The sequence below is a fragment of the Papio anubis genome, chromosome 1 (genome assembly GCF_008728515.1).
Source record: "Papio anubis isolate 15944 chromosome 1, Panubis1.0, whole genome shotgun sequence".
Classification (NCBI taxonomy): Eukaryota; Metazoa; Chordata; class Mammalia; order Primates; family Cercopithecidae; genus Papio; species Papio anubis.
Genome location: NC_044976.1, coordinates 11,356,265 through 11,383,467, shown reverse-complemented (window position 1 = coordinate 11,383,467; position 27,203 = coordinate 11,356,265). Strand labels below are relative to the sequence as shown.

Genomic DNA, 27,203 nt, shown 5'->3' with positions numbered 1-27,203 from the left:
TGGCATACCAAGTCCTAGCTACTCAGGAGGCTGAGGCAGGAGAATCCCTCGAACCTGGGAGGCGGAGGTTGCAGTGAGCCGAGATTGTGCCACTGCACTCCAGCCTGGGCAACAGAGCCAGACTTCATCTCAAATAGATAAATAGATAACTAAATAGATAAATAAATAAATAATTTAATATATAGAAATTAACAAGTAGGCAATCCTTAGATCAAAGAAGAAATTAAAAGCAAAATTAAAGACTACACAGAAAGCAATAAAAGGAGAATGCTTAATGCCAAAATTAATGAGACAAACTGAGTACCAGAGGAAGATTTATAACCTAAAAATGTCATTATTCAAGAAGAAAGATGAAAAAAATACAGCACTACAAAACAAAATACTTACCTTAGAAAGCAAGAAAAGAATAGTAAAGTCAATCAAAACAGGCCAGGTATAGGGACCAAAAGATTAAAGATGTGATCAATAAAATAACAAAAAGTGGCAAAGAAAAGCACATTTCAAACTGGTTCTTTGAAAAGAACACTAACATCCTCAAAAAGTTAGTTATGAAAAAAAAGTGAAAACACGCAAGGAATGAGAAAGGAGAAATAACCAGATATGAGGACTTAAAATAATACATGCAACTGTGCCAGCAACACATTCTAACAGTTAAGAGAACCGAACAATTTAAAAGAATCAAATGTTACCAAAATTGACCTATGAAGAAATGGAAAACCTGAATAGTCCAATAAACAGAGTAGAGCAAGGGATGATTAAAGGGTACCACTGAAAAGCATTCTAGGCCGGGCACAGTGGCTCATGTCTATAATCCCAGCTTTTTGGGAGGTTGAGGCTGGAGAATTACTTGAAGCTAGGAATTTGAGACCAGCCTTGGCAAAGAGCGAGAGACCCTGCCTCTACAAAAAAGAAAATAAATTAGCTGGGCATGGTGGCGTGTGCCGGTGGTCCTAGATCCTTGGGAGGCTGAGGCAGGAGGATGGCTTGAGCCCAGGAGTTCAAGACTACAGTGAACTATGGTCACACCACTGCACTCCAGCCTGGGTGACAGAGCAAGACCTTGTCTCTTAAAAAAAAAAAAAAGTTATATAACCTAAGGGTTTGCAACCAGCTTTTATCCAAGCTTTGAAAATCAGAACTGAAAATTCTAATGTAATTTAAGTACTGTAAGCCAAATGGTGGAAAGCTCCCCGGTCCATTCTACGAAGAGAGCATAATTTTCATTCTAAAGTCTGATGAAGAGACTGGGCACAGTGGCTCATGCCTATAATCCCAGCACTTTGGGAAGTTGAGGCAGGTGGATCACTTGAGTCCAGGAGTTTGAGACCAGCCTGGGCAACACAGTAAGACCCCATCTCTACTCAAAATAAAAAAAAATTAGCCGGGCAAGGTGGCACATGCCTATAGCCCCAGCTCCGTGGGAGGCTGAGGTGGGAGGATCGCTTGAGCCCAGGAGTTCAAGGTTGTAGTGAGCCAAGATTGAGTCACTGCACTCCAGCCTGGGCAACAGAGACTCTGTCTCAAAAACAAAACAAAAAAAAGGTTACTCTGAAAAAAAGAAAATTATAGACCTCTTTCACTTAAAAAATGCCAAGACTCAAAATATTAGCAAAAAAGAGCCAGAAATGTATCAAAAGAAAAACAAACTAACACATTTTATCCAAGTGGAACCCATTATTCCAGGGATTCAGAGTGGCTCCATATCAGGAAATACATCAACGTGCTACTTAAACAAAAATTAAAGGAGAAGAAACAGTATCATCATAAACTGTTCATAATAATAGATGCTGAAAAGGCATTTGCTGTAATTCAGCAAATGCCGTTCCTAACAGTAAATCCAAATGCCAACAAACAATCAATTGATGGTTAAATTCGCTGCTGGGGACACGCAAGATAAAGTAACAACGAACTATCACTTTGTACCCATCAGACAGGTAAGAGGGGCAGAGATGGGTGCTGCCCTTCACATTCCCACCAGCACTGGGGGAAAGTGGTCTGGAACATACCTCCTAACTAATCAGCTCCCGGGAAGTGACTGTACAGAAATGAAACTGGTGTGTAAACGCATACATAGGCGGGCATTTATTGCAGTGTTGATCTTGGGGGCAGGGTGGAAGCAGCTGGAAAGCAAAGTGAACGCCCACTGAAACAGGAATAGGTGAGTGAATTATAGAACATTTACACCATTAATGATCATGCAGCACTTCAGAGAATAAACTACAGTGATACCAGCCTGCGGGAACAGTGAGAAGAGCAAGTCGCTAAACAGTGTTTAATAGATTCCATTTTTGTAAACACAAAAGTTAGGAATCTATGACTATGTATATCTGCGATTATGAATATTTATGAAGCTATAAATAATTATATAACATGGCAAAAATTTGGACAGGGTCTCCCTCTGTTGCCCAGGCTGGTCTTGCTCCTCCTGGTTTGGCTTCCTAAAGCGCTAGAATTACAGTCCCTTTCTTTGGTCTTTATGATTGCTTTTATCGTGCCCCCAGCCACAGAGCCACAACTTGGATGGTCTTCGAGACCCTTGCAGATGGGAGTGAAATCTCCAGATTTCCTGAAGAATTGCTCTTCCAGGTTAATCCAACCTTCTTCATAATAATGAACATGCTTGGGTCTGTGTTCGGGAAGCACTTTCTGTTCTTAGGGTCTTGGGATGCACTGTCCAGTGAACAGCAAACATCAAGGATCTCTTACAGTGCTAGAAATCACATTCTTGGTCTAAAGAGCTGGGGTGAAAGCTGTCAGTCACCCAAAACCTGCAAGACGGCAAGCTGAACTCGGCTGAGGAAAGGGACCGTCAAACACACACCCTTTCTATGTCGCTGCCATCCCCATGCCCTGGAGTGCCTGGCTGGTTCGCTGTCAAACACTGACTGTCCCACTGCATCCGTGAACCCTCGAAGAGCGTCTAATTGTGTGCTCATGTAGGGGTTGTTAACCACACCTCCCACTGTCCCTCCCATTTGGAAGGGGCATAGTCTCCAGAAGTTGGGCTTTGGTTTGGAAAGCGTAGCCCTTCCCTTCTCGAGGCTTTTGGATTTCTGTTGACATTTTGTTCTGACTGGCTGTTGCCCAGTTCAACTGGGCAACCGTGGATGAGGTACTTGACTAGGTGAGGGGAATATTTCTTGATTAAAGCCAATTCTTTGCCTATCCTACAACACTGGAGCTGTGCGGCTAAATGTGGTTGGACAAAAACACAACACAGGCTGCCCGGTCCCACTTTAAACTCACGGTCATCAACCTCAAATGGGTCCTTAATGTCGCCCGGCAAACATACCATGCTTCTGTGGCCTATTCCCTTTCCCTTTATCCTACATGACTATGTGCACCTTCTCTCTCTCCAAATCTGCATCACTTCCCGCCCTGTATTCATTCTTGCCTGATGTGAGAAAACAGGAGCAATCAACCGAATCTCAAGCTCCCCCACCTCCACCCATCTTCCCGGCCTGCCAGGCCCTCTTTTCCCTTATTCCTTCCTGCCCTCTTGAATTTCTGGTCAGTTCTCTCCATTTACGGCCAGATTCCTCTAGAGAGCTGTTGGTATTTCTCTCCTTCCATTTTCCTCTTGAACCTCCTCCAGCCCGGTTTTCACCTCCAATGCTCCATTGAAACCACTCTTGGAAAGGTTTCCAGTGACTTCAGTGTCACTAGGTCCATTGGTAATTGTTGGTCCTCATCCCACCTGACTTAGCAGCAGCACTCAATGGTCTTTAAAACCTTTCTGGCCTCAGCTTCTAGGATCCATCCCCTCCTGGTGTCACTCCGTCTCTGGATGATCCTGCTGAGTCTCCTTTGCTGGTTTTTTTTTTTTTTTTTTTTTTTTTTTGAGACAGAGTCTCGAGCTGTTGCCAGGCTGGAGTGCAGTGGTGTGATCTCAGCTCACTGCAACCTCCACCTCCCAGGTTCAAGCGATTCTCCTGCCTCAGCCTCCCGAGTAGCTGAGACTACAGGCGCCCGCCACCACGCCCAGCTAATTTTTTACATTTTTAGTAGAGATGAGGTTTCACCGTGTTAGCCAGGATGGTCTCAATCTCCTGACCTCGTGATCCGCCCGCCTTAGCCTCCCAAAGTGCTGGGATTACAGGCCTGAGCCACCGCGCCCGGCCTCCTTTGCTGTTTCTTCTTCAGCTGCCTAAACCTTTAATGTGACTTCTGTCCTGCTGGGGCTTGAACCAGGAACCTCAGAGTGGGCTGAGCAGCAGCCAGTGTAGTGCGGAGACTGGGAGGTTGAGACTGGTTAAGGAGTGGGGCTGCTTCCCCAGGCTTGGGGGGAGAGGCCACATTTTATCGTGAACATCATACTATGTTTGGTATTTGTCACTGGTGATAGCTCTAGAAGCTACAGATCACCAAGAGACCAGAAGAAAACAAACAACAAGTTTGGGAAGTCCACAAAGCATTTTATTCCACAGGAAGAAAAATGATGACTCTGATATGAGAACCAGACTCAAGAGTCTTAACACATTGGTGACTGTAATAGTGTTTACATAATAGAGAACCAGATATTTCATTTTTAGAATTTTATCAAGCAGCTACTATGGTATTTTGAGGCACAGATCATACTTACAAACAAAGTGGCCCTGGAGCCTTCAGAACACTGCGGTGAGTACCCACCAAACAGCAAGACACTCTGGGATTGGGGAAGGGGCCGCTTGTCTGTTTTCCACTGTGTAGTGACCAGGCCAGAGCCTGGGGAAACACTGGCCTGGCTCACCTTTCAGTGAGCACAGAGAAGCAGCGCCAGCCAGGGAGTGACACGGGTCGGTCAACGGTGCTGGGTCAAGGGACTGAGTGGCTTTGGATATCTCCTTACCCAATTTACGCTTACTCCATTTATTTTACTTTCCTCAGAGACGAACTGTGTTTGAGGCAGAAAGAAAAGCAGTAGAAATGATCTTAACAAAGTCTTAGACGTTGCTGGCTGAGTATCAGTTTACAAAGAAACGGGGCATTGAAGGAGCCACGGGCAGCGCCTGTTTCCTCCAAAGTTTTGCATGTTTTCCTGGTGAGAACCAGGAGGGGATGTCAGACACCCCTGAAACCTTCTGGCCGCAGGTGGCCCAGGGCTGCAGGGCAGGGGAGGGCTGAGAAGTGGAGCAGCTCGCCGTTCGCCCTCCCATCTCCCACCCAGCCTTGCCCTAGATGGTCTTTGGATCCCATTTTAACATCTGCCTCTCCTAAGGTGCGAGTGTCAAAGTGCTTGATTGTGCAATCACAGGAGATGGGCAGCTATTTAAAGAGCTGATTAAAATTAGAAAGGAGCCCAAGGAGGGCATCTGAACACTTCTCTGGATTCCTCCTAAAGCACCAGCTGCAGGCTAACTTCCTCAGTCAGATCTGAGAATGCCCAGCACTGCTGCGGCCCAAAGCAGATTTCTTTAGTAACACTAAACTCCTTGATCTCATCAAGAAATTTCAAGTGACTTTGTTCCAGAAGCTGATAGAAGGCTCACTGATGCATACAATCAACCCTTCCGAGAGTCTCATCTTTTAAGAGATCATGATCTCAGGCAGTGGGTTGCTGATGACAAAAACCACAAGCCAAACTTTGGGGTGCAAGGAGGGAGGCTGAGGAGGAAGCTGCGGAGGAGCTGCCACTTGGCTGTATCCTGCTGCGATCTTGTGCAGGGCATGAGTGCTGACACAACCACGACTACCCCCCCGGAAAGACACAGACTACAACCCACCCAATGCCGCAAAAGCCAAGTTTCAACTCTGTAATCCACTAACTTGGAGTTCAGCGAAGGCAACCAGCCTCGGAGTTCAAGAAAGCTGATCCTTGAACACCATGTAGCTACTTGTGCTAAAGCTCCCTTCCTTCCTCTGCACGCGTACACACACACACACACACACATACACACACACAGACAGACACAGAGGGGAAGTGGGAGAGGAAAGGGAGGGGAAGAAGATTAGCTTCATTTGTGTTTTGGAAGGATTTGGGTCATGAGTTATAAACACCAAAACCTTCCACGCATCCACTGATCCACTGAGTCATCCCAGACTCAGCTACATGTGACAAGGTTGTAGAAATTGATTAGCTTTATTAAAATAAAAAATTTAAAATCACAAGGTGAGTCATTCATTCTAAAGTGAGGCCCTTTTTCCCTTCTCCCTAGATGCTTAATCCTTACAGAAAAGCGAAACACCAAAAAAAGACCCAGGCCGCTCATACCAGGCCTTGCTCCCAGCAGGAATTTAAAAACAAGGATAAGAGATGCTTTCGTCAAATCTTGGTTCCACGAAAAGCTTACCAACGCAGCTTTTTAATACTATTTCATCCCCTTTCTGGAACTCTCCCCGCTCCCTTCTCACCCTGGGGTTTCCATCCTGTGTCCCCTCGGGCTGTGGAGCTGCGATGCCCGCCTGTGGCTTTATTAAAAGGAAAACAGTCCCCGGGCTTTGTTCTTGGTTGTCGCTGCCCAGGCAGGAGAGCACTCTTATGTGGATTTCTGATTTGTTGCAGTAGTTCAATGGGATTTTTCTTTTCCTTCTTGGTCAACAGAGTTTACCAATGTTTCCAACCTCTCTAATAATAACCTGAGAAAGCTTACAATGCTGATTTGCCCACGTGTGGTAATGGAGCACAGGTTTCCCTCTAAGTTTGGTAAGACTAGTTAGGATAAAGCCAAATGGATAACTTACAACACAATTTGTGAGAATCTAAGCACTCTTTGTAAAATGGGGGTGAGAAATTAAAAGTGAGCTCCCAAGCCCCTCACCCTTCTGAGGGGCCAGCGCTAGTCCTGGGTGCTGCAGCTCACGGCCCAACTGGACAGCCACGATGTCAAAGGTGTCCCTTTCAGGACCACAGCCCTCACCTCAACCCACTTTACTGGGAATACTTTAGTCTCCAAAACTAAGATGTAACATTCTTTAAGAATGCCTTTCTATAGACAGTATCCTGAATTAGAGGTCTAGAATTAGTGCAAGAGAAGATCCAATATAATTTTATATTACTTTACAGTTAACAAACCTTTACACATAGCACAGGCCCTGCTCAGAAACGTTCCTATATATTTACAAACACACAGTTGTACATATATACATGTTAACAAAATACAGGGCATCTAAAAATTAGATTCGTCTCGGTACATGTTTTTAAATGTTATTTAACCAATACCTTTAAAAATTATTTCCCATAATCTAAAATAACTCCCTGCCTCACAAATTACTGTGATTTCCATTTGTATCTTTCCTCATGAGGATTTACTTTCCCTCATTCCTTGACAACTTCCCCAAACCCAACTCTGGTTCTGCCTCTAATGCCCGCCGAGAGCTTGGCCTCTTTCCTCCCGGCGGGTCTGTGCTGTGTCGGGAGCGCCCGTCTCAGCAGCGGGGCTTCAGGAGTCCAGCTCCAGCTGCTCTCGGTTTTCGCTGAGTCTTAACATAAGCTGCTGTTCATAGTAGAGGCTCTTGGCGTAGTTTATTTCTTGTGACAACTTGACAGCGAGGACCTCAGATTTCACGTGGACCTAAGGAGGAGAACAGGATGGGTCACCTGCCCCCAGGGTGGGGAAACCCAGGAATCAGATCCCCCAGGCGGCGGCTCCCAGCCCAGCTGTGTCTCAGGACAGGATGTACACGTCAAAGAAACAGTGATGGCCGGGGCTGCTCCCCTAGTTCACTTGCACTCAAGTCTGGATTTTTTTATTTTTATTTTTAAGACGGAGTCTCTGTCACCCAGGCACGATCTCTGTTCACTGCAACCTCCGCCTCCCGGGTTCAAGTGATTCTCCTGCCTCAGCCTCCCATGTAGCTGGGACTACAGGCGTGTGCTACCACACCTGGCTAAATTTTTTTTTTTTTTTTTTTTAGTAGAGACGGGGCTTCACCGTGTTAGCCAGGATGGTCTCGAACTCCTGACCTCGTGATCCACCCAAAGTGCTGGGATTACAGGCGTGAGCCACCACGCCTGGCCGATCTGTCTTTTTAAACATTCCCCAGGACTGTGCAGCCAACCCATACTCACCTGCCATCTGGGACCCCACCCCTCCCCGCCCCCAGAACTGATGTGCAGAGGTAAGACCGAGAGCAGGAGTGCGGGCTTCACATCTCAGGTGACAGCCGAGGAAGGAAGAAGAATCAGCCAACAAAAGCGTCTAGGTCTTTCTTACCACAAACACCTCCCTGCCCACCTGCTTTGAAAGGGTGCACACGTGTAGTGGGCGAGGCTGCCCACCTGCTGCAGTGAAGGGATCTGGAGAAACACTCACACTTTGGGGTGCTCGCCCTCTTTGTCAGCCAGCTCTAACTTAAGCCAATGACCCCAGGGGAGCCTTACACAAGCCCAAGCAAGCCCAAGTGCATTCCTGAGCAGGGGGAGGCCAAAGGACTCCGGAGGAGAGAGGCCCAGTAAGGCTGGCGCTATTTCTGATCCGTAGAGAGAGAGGCGGGCAGGCCCTTTTAATTAACGTATCGTTCTTGAATGCAAGCTTCAAAATCCTGGCGTACCGGGTGAGAATGAGCAGGACTAACACCTGGGTGTCGTGGCAAGCCACCAGGCAGACTGGCCAGGGACAGCACCGCGAGGGGCTCTGCAGCCAGCTCCTGTGTCAAGTCGTTTGGATTTGAACCCCAGCTCCTCAAGGTCAGCTGTGTAGACCTGAATGAATCACCTGCCATGACCAATAGCGAGGAGGGGATGACAGCGACACAATGACCACACAACCCACAAGGCGGCCAGCCCTCCAGGAGCGTGAGCTGTTCACAGGAGCTTTCTTATTTAAAGGCCTTGTCATAACAATACCCTGCCCCCTTTGGAGGCCAAGTATAACTTTTATTTACAAATACTTATTACACATGCTAGAGCTACTAGAACACAAGTTCTGGTTTCCACTGTTAAGAAGAAACAATGGAGAAGCGTGAGCTCCAGTGCTTTCTTCGATTCAGTGCACTGGAGAATCCCATTGTGGGAGCAGAAAAACCCTGTGTGTTTTGTTAGCTGTGCCTTATCACCAACGAGAGTAAGTATTGTCACCCTCACTACATCTATGGGTAACTGAGGCACAAATGTTGTGAGGCAGTAACATTCCCACGGTCACCCATGGGCCAGCTTGGAGGGCAGCATCACCCCGTAAACATACCCTGGGCCCTCCCACGTTCAGGACGGAGAGGAGCACTCCTGGGAAGGGCCCAGCCTGAACCTCCTACATGGGCTCCTGCTGAGGAGGGGAAGCAGGGCAGAGGCATGGAGGCCCTGGCCCTGTGCCTGAGGAGCCTGAGAACAGCCTGAGAACAGCCTGAGAACAGCCTGAGAACAGCCATGCACTCACCATGGGCTTCTGGTGGGAGGGGCCGGGGATGGACACTCCGCTGCTCGTGCTCACGGCTTTCTTGGTCACCTGCACGTACACCTTCCCATGGTCTTTGGAGACAAGGCAGTGGTAGAGGTCATCGTATTTGACTTCTAGGAAAATGGCTTCTCGGTCCACGTAGTCCCCACTTTTCAGGAAGTAAACAGCTTTGGAGGAGATGAGCACGCAGTAGCTGTCAATGTTCTCCACAGCGATGAAGCTGCAAAGCAAGACGGGAACACAGGAGTGACACCTGGGGCTTCGCCCAGCGTCAGGGGGAGGCCCACTGCGGGCTCTGTGGCCCCAGGGCCTGAGTGTAAATCCTGGCCCCCTTGCTCACTACACCTTGGGCAGGTGGCTTAATCACGCTGAGCTTCAGCTTCCACTTTTGTAAATTAGGAACAAAAGTGGGCCTGGCCTCAGGGGCCTGTTGTGAGGCCCATGGCCATGGCACCCCACACCCCTCGATGGGGCGCTTGATAAATGTCAGCTAATGATGACCACCAACATTTTCAAAGATAGAAATACTTTTATATCCGGAAATTGTATCTTGGGGGGTGTTTGTTGATGTTTTTCTGTGAGCATTTCTGGATACCTTAAAGCTTACAGAAAACGGTAACAATGCCGTATTGGACGAAACCGAAAACGGGATGCCTTTCAATGTGAAACTGAAGGAGCAGCTGAGAAAGTTCACTGCCTGGCAGAGGGGAGGGAAACACGAGCGGGCGAGAAGACGTGGCTGGGGGTGCTGAAAGCTGGTGGGGAAAAAGCAGAATTAAACAGGTTCACCAAATGGCACGCCAGGAGGAGACGGCCTGGTGTTAAAACACCTGCACTCCCACACCCGCTTCCTCCCTCTCTAAGCTCAGCCCCTCCAGGGACGGGGCACTCCCCCATCTACTTCATGTTCAGAAAACTCAGAGAGTCAGAAAACGCTTTCTTAGGTAAAGCTGTCATCTTCCTTTTGGAAACTACTAGTTGTTACTTCAGGAGCTTTCGGGCCACTCCGAAGAAACTGAATTCCTCTATCATGGAGCTCACACATTTAAAGTGGAAATTTATGCACATCAAACCTCTCTGGCCACTGAATGAAGAGCAGTGAACCTTGGGAACAGCGTGACAGTCCCCCCCGGCCTGGCTGCCTCCCCTGAATCTTGTGACAGCCCTTCACAATGGGGCTGCAGCGTCCAGGGACAGCGGACAAGGATGGACGGCGGCAGGAATACTAAAGGCTGACGACAGAGTGGCAGTCGAGCTCCTGCTGGCAAACTGAATTGCTCAGAGCCAGGCTCCACCTGTAAGTGTTCGGAAACCTGGGTCCAGAACGGTGTTGTTCCCAGGTCCTCTGAAGGAGGCAGAAGCCTGGGGGTGGGAGGTGGCCTGCCTGTTGAAGAGAACAGGCTGCCGGGCCCTCGCTCACTGGGGGTCCGTGCAGGACGCACGCCTGCTCTCTCAACTTCTCTAAATCCCATCCCCCTCCCTGCAAGGATCACAGGTCCTAACTTCTCTATGAAGCATCTCCCACATACTCCAGCCCCTCCTCCACTTTTGAGCATTTAATTGTGATGGTCCCCAAAGCACGGCCAAGCACCAACTCGTCGTTTCCATGTGTCCTGGATAAGTCTCTCCGCTCTCTGACTACGAGGTGAGCCCTGTAAGTGGGGTCCATATCTCACGGCCCCGTGTCTCCTGAGCAACCACAGAGTTGGCCACCCCATCAGCACTCAGTAAATGTCTGCCTTGTTCCAGCTGCCATTTTAATTACAGACGCCCGTGACCAAAACTGGGGTTTATTGTTCTATTCTAACTGGTTGGCAATGCCAAGAATGTAGACTTGTAAAGTCTCAATGCCAACATTAGAAAGACCCACAGCCTTCAGCGTTCAGGCCACTCAGCACAGACGTTCTCACATCTTGCGCTCTGACAGCATTGAGAGCGGCATCATCACTGAACAGAGCTGGATGGAATCTGAAATGGCTGGTCCGGGAAAGAAACGAGGGCACGGGGAAAGACAGACAGACAGACAGACAGACAGAGAGAGAGGTATAAAAATGACCCTGACACAGAGAAGAGGTGACACAGTGCCAGCCAGAACCGGCGGGGACTCAAGCTGAGACCCTGGAGCGGGCCTGGTGCACAGGCACTGAGGCCATCACGGGCTCTCCAAGGAGACTCCAAAGTTGGCCACCATGATTGGGGTGACAGCAGGAACGTGCAAGAAAAATCCAACTGAGATTTGAGGTTCTTTCCTCTAGGTGAGCACAGCACAGGCACTTCCACCCCAGTGCCCAGCCCCCAACCCCCAGCGCCACCACACTGGGCACTCGCCATAGCTGACATTTACATGTCAGTCACAGGCTTTCCATCTGGGCAGATGCTCTCACACCCAGGCCAGAGTGGCCGACATGACTAGTGTGCTTTCCATCCTGGAACACTTCTATAGGCTTTAAAATAGACTCTTTTCCGGCCGGGCGTGGTGGCTCACGCCTGTAATCCCAGCACTTTGGGAGGCCGAGACGGGCGGATCACGAGGTCAGGAGATCGAGACCATCCTGGCTAACACAGTGAAACCCCGTCTCTACTAAAATACAAAAAAAATTAACCGGGCGTGGTGGCGGGTGCCTGTAGTCCCAGCTACTCAGAGGCTCAGGCAGGAGAATGGCGTGAACCTGGGAGGCAGAGCTTGCAGTGAACCGAGATCGTGCCACTGCACCCCAGCCTGGGAGACAGATGGTGCAAGTCCTCCATCAGGCCAGAACCACTTCTGGAGGAGGGGTGACTGAGTTGGGACGCCTCCGGAAAGGTAGAGAGCACAGTGAAGGAAACACAGGCCGAGCCAGCAGGAAAGCCCAGCCTGCTGGTTGACTCTGGCCAAATCCGTGGCTTTCTTGGTAGCTCAGGCTTCTTCATCTCTCTGATGGAGAGGGTAATCACTGCCAGTTTTCTTCACAAAGTGAGCACGGAGGTCAAGGAATTCATGGCCATACAGAAAGGTAAGTGGAGGAAGGCAGTGCTGTCACTCCACACAGATCTCTGTCCTGTAAGTCCAGGACCCTGCGCATGCCCCGAAGCTGCTACTGATAATAACATATGTTTGGAAATTGTGCATGAAGTGTTCTAAAGTCTTTTCAAATCAAAAGCAGATCAGAGCCAAGGGTCTGGCTGAAGGAAGGAGAAGGGAGGTAGTGAGGCCACAGCTGGAACTGGGCAATGACCCCAGGGCCCAGGCAACCACAGCTCTGTCCCCATCGTCTTCCTGTGGCTTTCCTGCACCCCACAATGGCCAGGGCTTTGGGTTGCATCATCATCATTATTACTAATTTTAATTCTTTTTTTTATTACAAAATCTGCCAATCACATCAAAGAATAATTAAACAGTTCCAGACCAGACCCCTTATCTAATGGAGTCTGATCCCAAACTTGTCACTGTGAGAGAAGCAGCAAAACTCAGGGTGGTAAGAGAAGCCTTACAAACGCAGCACGCTCCGCACCCTCCCCTCTGCCCATCTGCACCGTCTTCCGTTCCCTTTCCCTAAAGCCACAGGCCATTCCCCTCCCTCCCTGGACTAGTTCTCCCAGGCTTTCCTTTGCCTCACTTGAGGCTCCCTGAGGTGCTCACACTGCTTTGCAGTCTCGACCCCAGGCTCTCCTCTCTTCACTGCCCTTAAAATCAAGCTTCCCGCAAGGCCTGCTTTTGGTCCACGAATGAGTGACTGTTGGAAAAACCCTGAGGGAAGAAGGCCACCATGGTCTTGGGTGGCTCTGAGCATACTCCTTCTGTTCTCCGATCTGTTATTAACTGAGAGGAAAGGGGAGCCAGAAACACACAGCATCAGATGAGCTTTATCCTTCCAATCCGAGACCTCGAGAAGTCACCTCGGTATTCAGTTGACACAGTTTAGGTTGCTGTAGATACTGTAATTGATTCTATTGAAAAAACGGGATTTTTATACTATTCTGAAACCTCAGTTAAAAGTTTCAACTCTGGGGGCAGAGCACGGTGGCTCCCACCTATAATCCCAGCACTTTGGGAAGCTGAGGCGGGAGGATCACTGGAGCCCAGGAGTTTGAGACCAGCCTGGGTCACATAGTGAGACACCATCTCTATTTAAAAAAAAAGAAGAGGCCGGGCGCGGTGGCTCAAGCCTGTAATCCCAGCACTTTGGGACGCCGAGGCGGGTGGATCACAAGGTCAGGAGATCGAGACTATCCTGGCTAACATGGTGAAACCCCGTCTCTACTAAAATAATAAAAACTAGCCAGGCGTGAAGGGCTGTAGTCCTAGCTACTTGGGAGGCTGAGGCGGGAGAATGAAGTGAACCCGTGGCGAGCTTGCAGGAGCCGATCGCCCCACTGCACTCCAGCCTGGGAGACATACAGTGAGACCTCGGCCTCAAAAAAAAAAAAAAAGAAGAAGAAAGAAAAAAGTTTTAACTCCCCTTTAAGGGGAGAAAGAGGATACTCTGGCCTTGGCGCTCAGTGTCAGAAAGTTTCTTCCGAGAGAAGGGAAGGCTGTGGCACCAGCTTACACCCTTTTCCAAGATGACAGGTGCTAAGAGTGGGTGAATCTGCCAAGAGCCAGTGCCACCTTAATAGAAGCCACCATCACTAACGACATCCACAGACCAGGAACCACGGAGCACTCTCGACAACAGCAGCCACGGTACTGTCAACAGCAGCCTCAGGCCTCCTCTGGGGCAGGTCACAACGTCCTCCCAAGCCGCTCTGGTGCCAGTCGCCTCCGCCTCTCACTTTGCCCAGAGCTTCCCCATCCTGATGTGTAGAACGCCATGGGTCTACTCTGCAGGGCCACTGTGATGGTGTGAGCTAATCTACGTGCCCCACACGAAAGAGATCCGCAGTTAATGGTGGCTCTTCTGTTGAGAACAGGTGCCCAGTTATCCCAAACCTGTGGGGATGACCCCTCCTTCCCCCACACATCGTCTCATCAGGAGATTGGAGAGAGAGCTGTCTCTCTGGAAGGCCACATGGGAAACAGGCTCATGACCAACTTGTCTCAGGGAGAAATCTGCCAAGTTAACTGTTTCAGCCACTCTACTTAATTTTCCTCCCGCTTCCCCCCACCCCAATATTAACTCATTTATATACCTGATTCTACTCCCTCTGGAGTCATTTCAAAATCAGAAGCATTCTGAGACGCCTGACTCAGTGCTCCTGGAACAGGCTCCTCTACCCCTAGGCGTTACCCACCCCAGGTCCATCTATGGCCCTGACTCCATGTCTGGGCCCAGTGTCGCTCTGAGTGCCAGGTCCTCTTCAGGGCACCTCAACACGTCCACTGGGGAGCTGCTCCTTCTCCAACCCTTGTTCTTCAGCACCCCCAGCATCAGCTGATAGCATCCCCATCAACCAGACACGCAAGGAGCCCGGAGCCACTCTCAACCCTCCTCCTCATTCGGATTCCAATTCAGCAGTTGAGGGATCCACAGACGCTGCTTCCTTAATGCCTCTCCAATCTGTCCTCTTCTAGTCATCGTTACGGCCACCGTGTTCAGGCCTCTCCACCTTCTACCTGGGCTACCCCAGGGGCCTCCTAACTGGCTTTGTGCCTTCAGTCTCTCTACCTGCTGCTGTCAAGGTTTTATTTTTCATGAGGAATTTTGAGTGGGATCCTCTTCCTCACAATCTCACTCCCATCTACAGGAGAGGCAGGCTCCTCGGCATGACCACTAAGGTCAGCCTTCAGCATCCGGCCTGGGCACCCACCTTTCCAGCCTCCGCTCCTTCTCTCCACACGCGCTGCTGCCACAAAAGGCTGACCCCAAATTCTCCAGACCTGCCGTGAGCTCTTCTGCCCCGTGTCTCTGCCCAGCACTGTACTCTGTCCATGCACCTTCTCTCCTTGGCACATTCCTCCACCTCCTACAAGGTCAGGTGACTTGTCCAGAGCCTTCTCTGTGAAGCCTTCCCTGGCTTTCCAGTATAAATTAATCACTTCCCGTCTGTGGTTCCATAATATGTTGCTCATACTTCTATTTTAACAGCAATATATGTTATAGGTTGTTGGTAATACAGTGTCTGCTTCCCCTGCTAAACTGTGAACGCACTGAGGACAGAGGAAATTTCTTACTCACCCTGGCACATAGTAGGATTCCATAAATGTATGCGTTAGGATGTCTCAGAAGATGACACTGGCATTACAGTAAGGCAAGAAATTTGCCAGTGTACAGGCAACTCTGGATGCTAGACACATGTTACCAGTAGGAAAGTTGAAAACTTCTCTTAGAACTCCTGATTTAGCTTATTAAAGATTTAGCAAACTTTAACTTTATCAGAGTAGCTGAGCCATCTGCCAAATGTAAGTTTTAATTCAGGGACATATCAACAAATGGCCAATTCTGTAAGTGTCAATAGTTACTAGTAGATTATTTCCTACTTTAGGAAATGGAAGCTAATAAATTCTATTCCATTCCTCAGAAGGAGGAATTATTTTTATTCTGAGACTGTGTATGTTACTCTAAGGTTTGTATTTATATGCTACTAGAATCAATATTATATGGTGTGCTCAAAAATTTTCCTGATTTCTCTCTCTCTCTGAAATTTCTCAAGAAAAGACAAGATACAAAAATCATAAACAGCATGTTTACAAAGTAGATAAGAGACTTTTACCCTTGATTTTATTTTCTATACTCTTGGATTTGCTAACCATGCATATGAGTTTCTTTTTGAGACAGGATCTCACTCTGTCACCCAGGCTGGAGTGCAGTGGTGTGATTTCAGCTCACAGCAGCCTCGACCTCCCAGGCTCAAGCCATCCTCCCACCTCAGCCTCCCAAGTAGCTGGGGTTACAGGTGTGTGCCACCACGCCTGGCTACTTTTTGCATGGATGAGGTTTTGCCATGTTGCTCAGGCTTGTCTTGAACTCCCAGCCTCAAGCGATCCTCCCACTTTGGCCTCATAGCTCTTTGGGAGGCTGAGGTGGGAGGATGACTTGAGGCCAGGAGTTCGGACCTACCTGAGCAACATGGCGAGACTCCATCTCTACAAAAAATTGAAAAGAGGAGCAACTTATTTGGCTGGTGGATGCACAGGCTACTTTTATTTTTCACACTTTTCTGTATTTAAAAAATCTCATAAATGTTACTTTCTAAAACTACATTTAAAAAGTACAATTTCAATTGTCTAATTCCAGAAAGCAGTACATGAGGCCAGCTTCGCAGGCCACGTGGGTTGCTCCTGAGCGTTTTCTAAAAGGCAGGAGCCACCCTCCTCTCACCAGCCTGGTGTGCACCGTTAAATGTGATGCAGTATTAGAAATAAAACAGGTACCTTACAACAAAATGAAAATGAATTTCTGGCTACAAATGAGACACGAGTTAGAAAGAAAAATTAATTTCACCACATAAGACAAATGTTACTTTAACATCATTTTAACCCGGATCCTGTTTCAAAACCAAAATTGAGAAAGATGGGAAGCAGTGACAATTGCGCAACTTCTCAGAGGAATATATGATTAATTTGAAAGTGAAGACCTTTCAGCTGGCCAGACCAGAAATCAAATGTCGGTAACTATCTTTTTGATATTAATTAATTAAATAGAATGAAAAAATGAAATGCAAGTTGATCTGGGAGAACACGGTTGAAGTCACGATGGCACTGGGGACTTCGTGGGGTTTTCACTCCATCGGGAAATAATTACACAATATTTTCCAGAAGTGAAACAGTGAGCCTAACTGGAAAAAAATGTGGAAACATTTAGTTCGAACAGTAGAGCAAGGTATTAAAGACCCTTTAAAGGGGTTAACTCTGAAGGGAAATATGCAAATAATTAGGTCTTTAAACATGTTTTTAATTACAAATCTAGGATAAAAGTCAGAGGTATAATTTGGCGCTTGTGGGCTTTTCCTGAAAACTCCTTTCTTGCAAAGTGATGAGTGTAATGTTCACTCCACCGCGAAGACCCAGGCTGACAACTGAGGACACTTCAGAGGAACATTCGCCACACTCCCTGATGGCTTCTTCCTTGTACACTGGGGAAGGCCGTGGTCACGTGCCTCCTTCAGCATTCACTGGCAAGATTTAACCCACCGCTTGGGTGGAGACACATGGTTTTCATCTTTTAAAGTCAGAATTCATTCATGCCAGTATCTCTTCCTAGTTCATATGAATTTCATGAAAACTATTTTACTGATTTCATTTTGATTCCAGTTTTCAGCTCTCTCTGGCTCTGTTTTTCAATGTGTGTATCTCACTGAGAGCAGTCCTATGTTGGCTGTACTATGCAATGTCTTCTATTGCAAACGAATTTCACAGTGACCAGAGATGGTTTGACTTGAATGGAGGTGAGTTGGGGAGGAAAGTGAAAAGACAACATGCAATAATTTAAAATCTCATTTAGCCTTTGACAAAAAACCCCCAAATGATTGGAAAATGGACATATGTGAACACAAATGCTGAACTGCAGCTATCTGGCTGTATGTATTGGGTGCCTATTAGATGCCAGGCACTGTTCTGTGTGCTGAGGATTCTTCCCTGAATGGAACAGACAAAAATCCCAGCCTCACAGGGCTGCCATTGTAGCAGACTCTGCACCATGTCCTGCCAGACCTGAGAAATGACTCTCTAGACCTCCCATCCAAAGGCTAAAAGTTCCATCTACAAAGCAGTATCAAGAGCAGTCATGGTACCAAATCCCTGCCCCAAGGAAGGAAGGAATAGAAAGTTCTCCCTGGAGTGAACTGCATGGGCACTCTAGGCACTGGACTCCAACAGCAGAAGCTACGAGCGACACCTGCTGTGGACACAGTTACCCCTCCCTGTCCATTCATATGTGGAAGCCCTAACTCCAATGTGACCACTTGGAGTAAGAAAGTAATCACAGTTAAGTCATAAGGTTGGGGCCCTGAGCTGATAGGATTAGTACCCTTATAAGAGACACCACAGAGCTCCCCCCACCTCTCTCTGCAATGTGCGGACACAGTGAGAAGAGGGCTACCGCAAGCCAGGAAGAGAACCCCACCAGCAGCAGAATCAGAAGATACCGCGATTCTGGACCTCTCAGACTTTAGAACTGCAAGAAGACAAATTTCTGTTGCTTAAGCTGCCCAGTCTATAATACTTTATAATGGCAACCCAAGTAGACGAAACAAGAAAATACAACTCCATTATCAAGAGACCTTCTGATAACACCACAGGGGTCACACAGGGCACAGGTAGGAAGATGCCATTCTATCTGGCAAGCAACAAATATCTTCTGGATTCGGCTTTTGATATCCCCATTCAAATACTGCCATGAAAATATGAGATGAGATCTACTTAACACTGTCCCTAACAACGACTCTGAAGACTATCCTGACAGTTGACCTCTATTTCAGACATTCCTCCACCCACCAAAACACACTCACAGCACTCAGAATCCTCCCAAGCTCGCTTTACCTTAAAGGAGACAAATAAGCATCAGAAGAAATTAAACTAGTATTTTGCTACTCCTAGACACAACTAACTGCTTTCTCTGGGCTGGTGGTTCTGGCACCTATTCAGGTTCTAGAGCACGTTTATGCTACAAGGATCTCTGCAAAATATCCTAAAATAGTGAAAGACTTAATTCTACCATGTCAACTAGGAATAAAATCACTAACTGAAGATATGACAAGATCCCAGGTATACAAGGCTCCATATTTAAAGAGTAACAAAGCAATCTTAAGAAAAACACATTTCCAAAATGTCCAACTATTAGTTGTTTGCTATTTGTCTTTCCGTTTTGTATTGCTAGCATTCTGCCGCAAAAGTGGGATATCAAAGTTTAAGAAATTTTTCCTGGAGAAAAACCTTAAAATTGAGAACATTTTATTCATTATCTTCTCTCTTTGAACTAACTAGAAAGAGACTGCCATTTTCTAGAAACAAAACACTAAGGCCAGGTTATGGCACACGGTCAAAAACCCCTCCTTAGAGTAAAAGGCTGTTTACCATCAGTTATATCTAAATCTAAAAAACATTTGGGGCAAGGAATTCTTTGACCAGATCTAAGGTCGGAGAGTTATGAAAATAACTCAGATCAGATGGAAACTTCTCAGGATCAAAAGGAGAAGAGGCAACTCAGTAGACCCACAGGGCTGGTTTGCCATGCTCTAACTTACAATTCGTCCTGTATGTTGTCCGTGAGTTTGAAGAGCTGCTCCTGTCCTTCCGCCTGGCTCTCAGAGTACCGGGGAAGCAGCCCCTGGGGCCCCGTGCAGCAACGCGGTTTCCGAACCCTCTGTGCTTGAGTCCTAGATGGGTAAATGGACAAAAATCCAAGTGGTTAAGTGTGCAGGTTAAAATGATTTCCCTTTCTCACTAAGACAACAGCACTCTGTAATACCAGACATACTCTACGTTTAGTGAACAGAATTAAATGACGGTATTGCCTGTGAATGAATGTACCATGAAATAGTGGTTAAAGACCCGCATCTGAGTTTGAATCCTGCCTCTACCATTTTCTGGCCATGTGATTGTGGGTAAGTTGGTTAACTTCCTTAACCTTCAGTTTCAGTTTTCTCTCTGAAACAGGACGATGACACCTACCTTACAGGACTGCTGTGAAGATCAAGTAAAACAGTGCCCGCCAAGCCTGGTCCTAGCGGATGGTGAGCTGCCCACCAGCGGCGGCTCTCATTCCTGCGGTTATTACTGTAATAGATTCCCCCGGGTTGCACCCTGTTTATCTAGGCATCTCTTCAGGAGAGCCATCTTTGGATCTGTGATGGGTCTGGAAGAAAATCCTGGGCATTTAGTAAGAACACATCAACCCTTCAGACTTCTTCTAAGATGAGGTCAGTTGCTTGGGCAAAGGGTGAGGGACATGGTAATCATGCAAGGGAAGAAAGCCCCCTGGACCTAGACCTGGCCCAGGCCACAGGCTGGGATTCTGCAGTGACTCTAACTTGGGCCACTCAGCTGTCGGCTGCCCAGAGGAATCTGCTCTGTTACGGCGTTCAGGGTAGGCTGATGTTGTCTTTTCCACACACCATATACAGGGTAATTGGTAAGTACTTTCTGGTGTTTTCCTAGAAACAGGAGTGCGCGTTTGTCTTGGAAAGGCTGCGCATATTTCAGATGACTGATAAGAGCGCACGGGGTCTGTCCTCGGCCTTGTACTTGCTGTACTTTTTATTATTTGTTCCTGGAGCTCACTGAAGCAAAACATCCCTCTCTAGACAGGTCTAAAAGAGAGGAGAAGGCTTACACACTGAATCAGCACTTCAGAAGCAGGAACTAACAGTACGCAGCGCAGAGATTTACTTACGAGGGCAGAAAGTGCCCTGGTGGGCAAGTCAGGTTGGTAATATGGACAGAAACAACCCTAGAAACTTGTCGCAGGCCATGCAATAGACCGTGCACAGCTGGGGTAACTGAAAAGTGCTCCCGAATCCAGGTCAGCACTCAGTTCAACAGGCTGTGAGTGACGACCTCTGAAGGACAGCTCCCTACCTTGGTGAGGTTTGATATGTGCTGGAAAGACAAAAATCTAGTGATAATTTCACACAAGTTTGGTTAGAAGGATGTCTTCAGTACTATCAATTGTACTCTCTAAGGGTAATAGAAAGAGACTGTATAGAAGTTTCAAAGATCTGCACTAAGGGAAAGAGTAAAAAACCCATTGTATTTATATCACCCACTCACATACCCTGCCAGTCTCAATCCTTCCTTCAAGACGCAGGCTTACAGTTGGCTACTCAGAGCCCAACTATCGATTGAAAGTGGGGAGGGCAGTATAGGGGCTGCCGCTAACCCATCAGCAGAGAAGCTGGACAACTGCTGCCGAAAGGATGATGGTAACCTCTGCAGGCAGGGGGCTTAGAGGAAGGAGCCTGGCACGCCTCTCCAGGTAGCAGAGCTCTGTTCTTATCTCCTTGCCTAGCAAAACACCTGCTGCCATTCCAATCACTGCCTATACAGGCTAATAAAGTATCCTTTCCCCAAGGCAGTCCTGCTGACCTCTCTGCCAGGCTACATGGTAGAAGCCCAAAGCCTCTCCGAGAGGAATATGGCAGGGTCTGCTTCCTCATCACTTTCAATGTAAGGTTTGATTCAGACTCGTCTCAACACATCTTCCCCAATCAACTTGGAGGCCTGCACAAGCTCAAATTCAATATATATCCCAAATCTGACTATTTCGCCATCTCGATCATAACTAACAAATGATTCCTGGATTTGTAATGTATTATCATAGTAGCCTCATAACTTGTTCTCTTCCCTTCCATCCTTGTCCACTCTCCTCATGGCAATGAGAATGGCCCTTTCAAAAAATAAGTTACATTGGCCGGGTGCGGTGACTCACGCCTGTAATCCCAGCACTTTGGGAGGCCAAGGCGGGCGGATCACGAGGTCAGGAGATCAAGACCATCCTGGCTAACATGGTGAAACCCTGTCTCTACTAAAAATACAAAAAAATTAGCTGGGTGTGGTGGCGGGCGCCTGTAGTCCCAGCTACTTGGGAGGCTGAGGCAGGAGAATGGCGCGAACCTGGGAGGCGGAGCTTGCAGTGAGCCGAGATCGTGCCACTGCGCTCCAGCCTGGGTGACAGAGCGAGACTCCGTCTAAAAAAAAAAAAAACAGATAAGTTACATCAAGTCAGTCATCTGCTCAAAACACATTTGCTTTCCATGCCAGGTGGATAAACATGCTATTTACTGCTTGGCTCCCATGTGGACTGGAGGCTCCAGGAGAGGGGGACTTTGTTTCATTCACTGCATTCCTGGGATGGAGAACAGTGTCTGGTTTATGGTACAGCAGCAGTCAGGATAAGCTGAATAAACGAGTGAGTGCCTGGTGGCTGGCAGATGGCATAAGGGCCATTAATTGAGCTAAAAAGGAAGGACGACCTGCAAGCTTTGGTGGAGAGTTTGAAGACTAGGGATTTTGAGCACTGAAAGCAAAATCAACATGGAGGCAAAACGTGAACCAGCTAGAACCCCATCTTCCTGACAGAAAGGTCAAGGGTGTGTCTGTCTGCCCCACTGATCAAAACACAGAAAGGGACATGACGGCAATGTCCTGAAGCTGACACTGATGACAGGCCTTTCCCTTACACGAAGCAGGATTTTCATTAGTACTCAAAGCTGAGGGAAAACATGCTACTAGATAGGAGAAAACCTGAAGTCCTAAATGCCTCTGGTGGATCTGAGGAAGCCAGAGAAGCCGAGGAAAGGCGGCTTGTTTCTGGACCCGAGCTCTTAAAAATTTCACCTCATGACAGCTCCAGAATAATTGAGAAAGGGAGTAAAAGCGCTCACCTTGTTGATCTTCTCACAGGATCAAACAGCTTTCTAGTGTAAACAGTTATTTCCTGACTCAGTGGACTCCCTCAGAGTCTTCCCCAGGTTTCAGTGATCCAACCTCACCCCCATTCCCAATACATTATTTTTTAACCTGCAAACTACAAACCCATCAAAACATCAGAGAATACAAAAGCAGAGTGGCTCCCCTAAGGATACACACTGACTATTGTTGTTATGTTTCTTTTCTTGACTGTCTTGACAACAGGCCACAAACTATCTTCCCATTTCCAGGGTTCTTGCCTTTTGATCAAACAGATATCAAGGGCAAGGCTGGATTCAGTGCTCAACACTGCTGACTAGGGGAGCTCACTGTGGCATTCAAGGCTAATTTTTCACATCAACATGGAAGAAAAGACAGATGAGTTCAATTTTACCCTAAAAGGAAACATCTTCTGTTACAGTCTTATGAATACAAGGACTTCCAGAAGGCATACTCTTCCTAGAAGCAGCAAGCTGGATTAAAGGAATTTTTCCCCACTCCCCTATCACCTCATCAATGTCAGTATCTGAAAAACTCTTCTTTCTGCTCCAAAACTCAACTAAAATTTTACCTTCTCAGATCCAAGTCGGTAGGCTGTGAGTAGGGGAGAATATTTACAGTCACTGCATATGAACAAATTTAGTTCCAATCTTACAGAATTACCAAAATAATGTAAAAAGCCAACAGTAAGCTACTGTTTTCAAACCTCGTAAGCCAGCAAAAAGTTTAAAGGCCACAGTGTGACGACGCTGTTTTGTTCATCTATTGATGTGGTACTTGCACATTCAAGCCGGCCTTTAAAACTAGTATGACCATGTAACGGCAATCCTACATTTGTTCATGCCCGGTGACAGTGTGTCCATTTTTAAGTGACTTTCCTGTATGTTCCAGTAAGCCTATGAGCACCTGGAGGGAAAGGACTCTAATCCTTTTTTTTTTTTTTGAGACAGAGTCGCGCTCTGTCGTCCAGGCTGGAGTACAGTGGTGTGATCTTGGCTCACTGCAAGCTCCGCCTCCCGGGTTCACGTCATTCTCCTGCCTCAGCCTCCCGAGCAGCTAGGACTATAGGCGCCCGCCACCACGCCTGGCTAATATTTTGTATTTTTAGTAGAGATGGGGTTTTACCGTGTTAGCCAGGATGGTCTCGATCTCCTGACCTTGTGATCTGCCCGCCTCGGCCTCCCAAAGGGCTGGCATTACAGGCATGAGCCACCGCGCCCGGCCAGTTCTTTTTTTTTTAACTGGACTTTAGGACTGGGGTCATGATTATCCCTAGTTCAAGGCCCACTCTCATCATCAGGCTCTCTTTATTTATTTGAAATAAACATCTGTGAAAGCAAAAAAAAAAAAAAAAAAAACTCCATCGCTCCATTGTGGACCACAAGCTGGTCTTCTGCCACCCCAAATCCCTGTTCCTCCTTTACCTAAGGCAGGAACTTCCTTCTGAATCCTGTGTTTCTCATTCCTGTGCTTTTCTCTTTTATGTAGTCTTATCACATTTCAAAGGATGCTCCATTACATTCTTGTTATGTTCTATGGGTTTAGTTTTGGGCTTTTGAAAAAGGATGTCGCTGTCACATTACTAAGATTCAGGCCTTCTTTTGTGTGTAGCTATGATTAATTCACCATGTCTCTGCTTTATTAATATTCCATTGTATGACTATCCCATGATATATCCATCTTCCTGTTGATGGCACATGGGTTTTTTCCAGGTTCTGCTATTACAGATGATGCTATTACGAACATTCCTGTACGTGTTCATCCTGGTGAACTTTGAGAATCTATCTAGGGGGAATTTGCTGGCTCACAAGATATAAATGTTCACTTAACAAGATAATCCAAACTGTGTTCGAAGTGGCTGAACCATTTTTACACTCCTGCCCATGAGGCATTTAAGACGCCCTAGTGATCTATCCCCAACACTTGGTATTCTCTAGGACTGCACTGTCCAATGCACAGCTACAACACATGTGGCTACTGAGCATGTGAAATGTGGCCAGTGTAACTAAAGGACTGAATTTGAAATTTAAATTTTATTTTGGATAGCACTGGTCTAGACTCATGAATCTTTGCTGCTTGAATGGATATGAAATGGCTTCTTATTGTTTTTTCATTCCCATCTTCTCCTTTTCAGCCTATAGCCTACAGCATAGTGGTGTCCAATGAATGAATAAAAAAAAAGTGGAATAGCTGTGGGTCCTGCCATTGGTGCTAGAGCAGCAAACCAACGTCTAAATGACTCTGGTCCACCACTGTTAGGCAGGCCTGCGGCCTCCCTGGTGGCTTTGCTCCTTTCCTCTGACCACCTTTGCTGCTACTTGGACAGGGTCTTGATACCATAATTCTGGGGACAATGGATCACCGAACAAGAGGTGGCCAAAAGCCACCCACTCACCTCTCCTAAGTCGATAGCATCTCTTATGAACCAACTCAACCTAAGAGTCTGTTCAGTGCACATGCAGCAACTCTGCCTCCACAAACCTTTGTTTGGCCAAAGGTCTGTGGTGTATTTAATTGCTGCCAGCTGGAGCTTGTCGGCCATGTTAAGCCCTCAGCTGCTGCGGTTTATAAATTTCACAGTGTATAGAAAGAAGCAGTCCTTCCAGTCAACCAGCTAATCCAGAATGTCAGCACCAAACCAACTTGAGCTTTGAACTCCACGAAAATGTCAGGGAGTCTGCTGTACAGCATGGAGGACTCTTCCCCCAGGGAAGGGGCTGTGGATACAGTGGCTGACACACTGCAGATATGCATCCAGTGAGGGCAATCAGTACAGAGTGTGCCTGCATCTGGCCATTGCTATCTGACATACACTGGAGGCCCAAAACCAATGATCAGAGTAATAACAACTCACGTCTTTTTTAAAAAAATCAACAGTAAATCCAAATAAGGTGACACACGAAGATCCAGGCAATTCTACTTGGTTGATCTTGCCTTTCAGCCTGAGAGTCAACAGTTAGCCAGGCATTAATTATTCATAGCTTATACGATGAGTAACTATGTCATAGTTCTGTCGGTTAAGACAGACGCTGTGCACACATACACATACCCCTACACAGCTTAATTTGGTTGAGAAGTCTGTCATGGCCAGTGTCTATCAACCAAGTGATGCTCAAAAACAATCAGTAAGTGAGTAGAAAGTGTATGTCATACATGTGACATTAGCATCATAGAATGTTTATTCAACTGATGGCTGCCATCTTCCTTAAGGGCTGCGTGATGGGTTTGTGCTTGCACTCACTTTATGTATGCGTACAGGGCTTTTGTTTTAATCAAGTATCTTACTGATATATATTGTGCTCGAGTGTGCACAATTAGACTGAGAACGTAGATCAATCCAGACTACCTCTTACAATACTGGTCATTGATAACAGTTACAAGATACCAGGGTTCTTGACCAAACGGCCTAACAAACATTTGTCATTTCTCTAAGAGAAACCCCGCAGTCTGTCTAAATAGTACTGTCTGCACCGGAATAGATGAATTGGTGAAAAACCCTCTGGTATCCACAGCAGTACAATGTCTGCAAGCCCAAGAAGCCCACCACACCATGGGCTGCATCTATCTCGGACCTGTAGCTCCCACCACACCATGGGCTGCATCTATCTCGGACCTGTAGCTCCCACCACACCATGGGCTGCATCTATCTCGGACCTGTAGCTCCCACCACACCATGGGCATCTATCTGGGACCTGTGCTCCCACCACCATAGGCTGCATCTATCTGGGACCTGTAGCTCCCCACCATGCGTGGGCTGCATATCTGGGACCTGTAGCTCCCACCACACCATGGGCTTGCATCTGCTCAGGACCTAGCTCCCACCATGCCATGGGCTGCATCTATCTGGACCTGTAGCTCCCACCATGCCATGGGCTGCATCTATCTCAGACCTGTAGCTCCCACCATGCCATGGGCTGCATCTATCTCAGACCTGTAGCTCCCACCATGCCATATGCTGCATCTACCTCTGACTTGTAGCTCCCTCCTCTTGGCCACATGCATCTACTTCTAAAGACAAAGTGGAAAAGCATTTCTTCTTCATAAACAGATTTTACTCCTTTCAGTGCAAATTGTAATCTGAGAATACTCTACTAGAGGATGAAAATTTCTAAAGTTTGGCTCTATTTACATGAGAAATTCTTCCCCATAGTTTCACGAGAAACGGAAATACACCTTCTAGAACCCACTCAAAGATAGTATTCAATCCGTAGGTTGGGACGATTTGGATTTTGGACACATGGAAAATAGGTTGGGCAGAAAGAAACCTTATGTTAGTGGAGATTGGTTCTTATATGGAATTACTGACTGAGGATCCAAACTAGGGGAGCCAGAAAAACGAGCCTACTTAGAGCCCTGCAAATGGTTTGTGCCTGCCTCCTCCAGTCCCCTATTCAACCAACCTTTCCCGAACTATCATATGCAGAGGCCAGCACTAGGCCCTGAGGAAGACTGGGATGGAAGTATCCAGGGAGCTTACAGCAATGAGAACATAGCAGGGGAGCACTAGGAGAGACAGGGAGCACTGGAGTAGGCAGCGTAATATAATGGCTGAGAGGATCGGCTCTGGAGCCAGGCTGCCCAGTGGGTTTGAATCCCAGCTCTACCCCGTAGGAACTGCAACCACAGGG

At 47.3% G+C, this 27,203-nt stretch overlaps 1 protein-coding gene and 1 non-coding gene across 8 annotated transcripts in view; both read right to left on the bottom strand.

Moving 5' to 3' along the window:
• Nucleotides 1-4,394: 4,394 nt before the first annotated feature.
• VPS13D (vacuolar protein sorting 13 homolog D) overlaps nt 4,395-27,203 on the bottom strand; it is a 284,215-nt gene continuing 261,406 nt past the window's right edge. For 6 of the 7 annotated variants that reach the window (XM_031664499.1, XM_031664502.1, XM_031664496.1 and 3 more), the window contains 3 exons: nt 19,413-19,544; nt 9,291-9,531; nt 4,395-7,490 (listed from right to left, as the gene is read on the bottom strand). In XM_031664499.1, coding sequence (XP_031520359.1) covers nt 7,359-7,490; nt 9,291-9,531; nt 19,413-19,544 — 505 coding nt within the window. In that variant the 3' untranslated portion in view covers nt 4,395-7,358. Of the gene's footprint in view, nt 7,491-9,290; nt 9,532-16,687; nt 17,605-19,412; nt 19,545-27,203 lie in introns of those variants that run through there. The other variant, XM_031664503.1, reaches the window with a different exon arrangement.
• Nucleotides 8,958-9,108, bottom strand: LOC116272590. The gene has a single exon (XR_004181243.1). It is a non-coding gene; the product is annotated as a small nucleolar RNA ACA59 (small nucleolar RNA).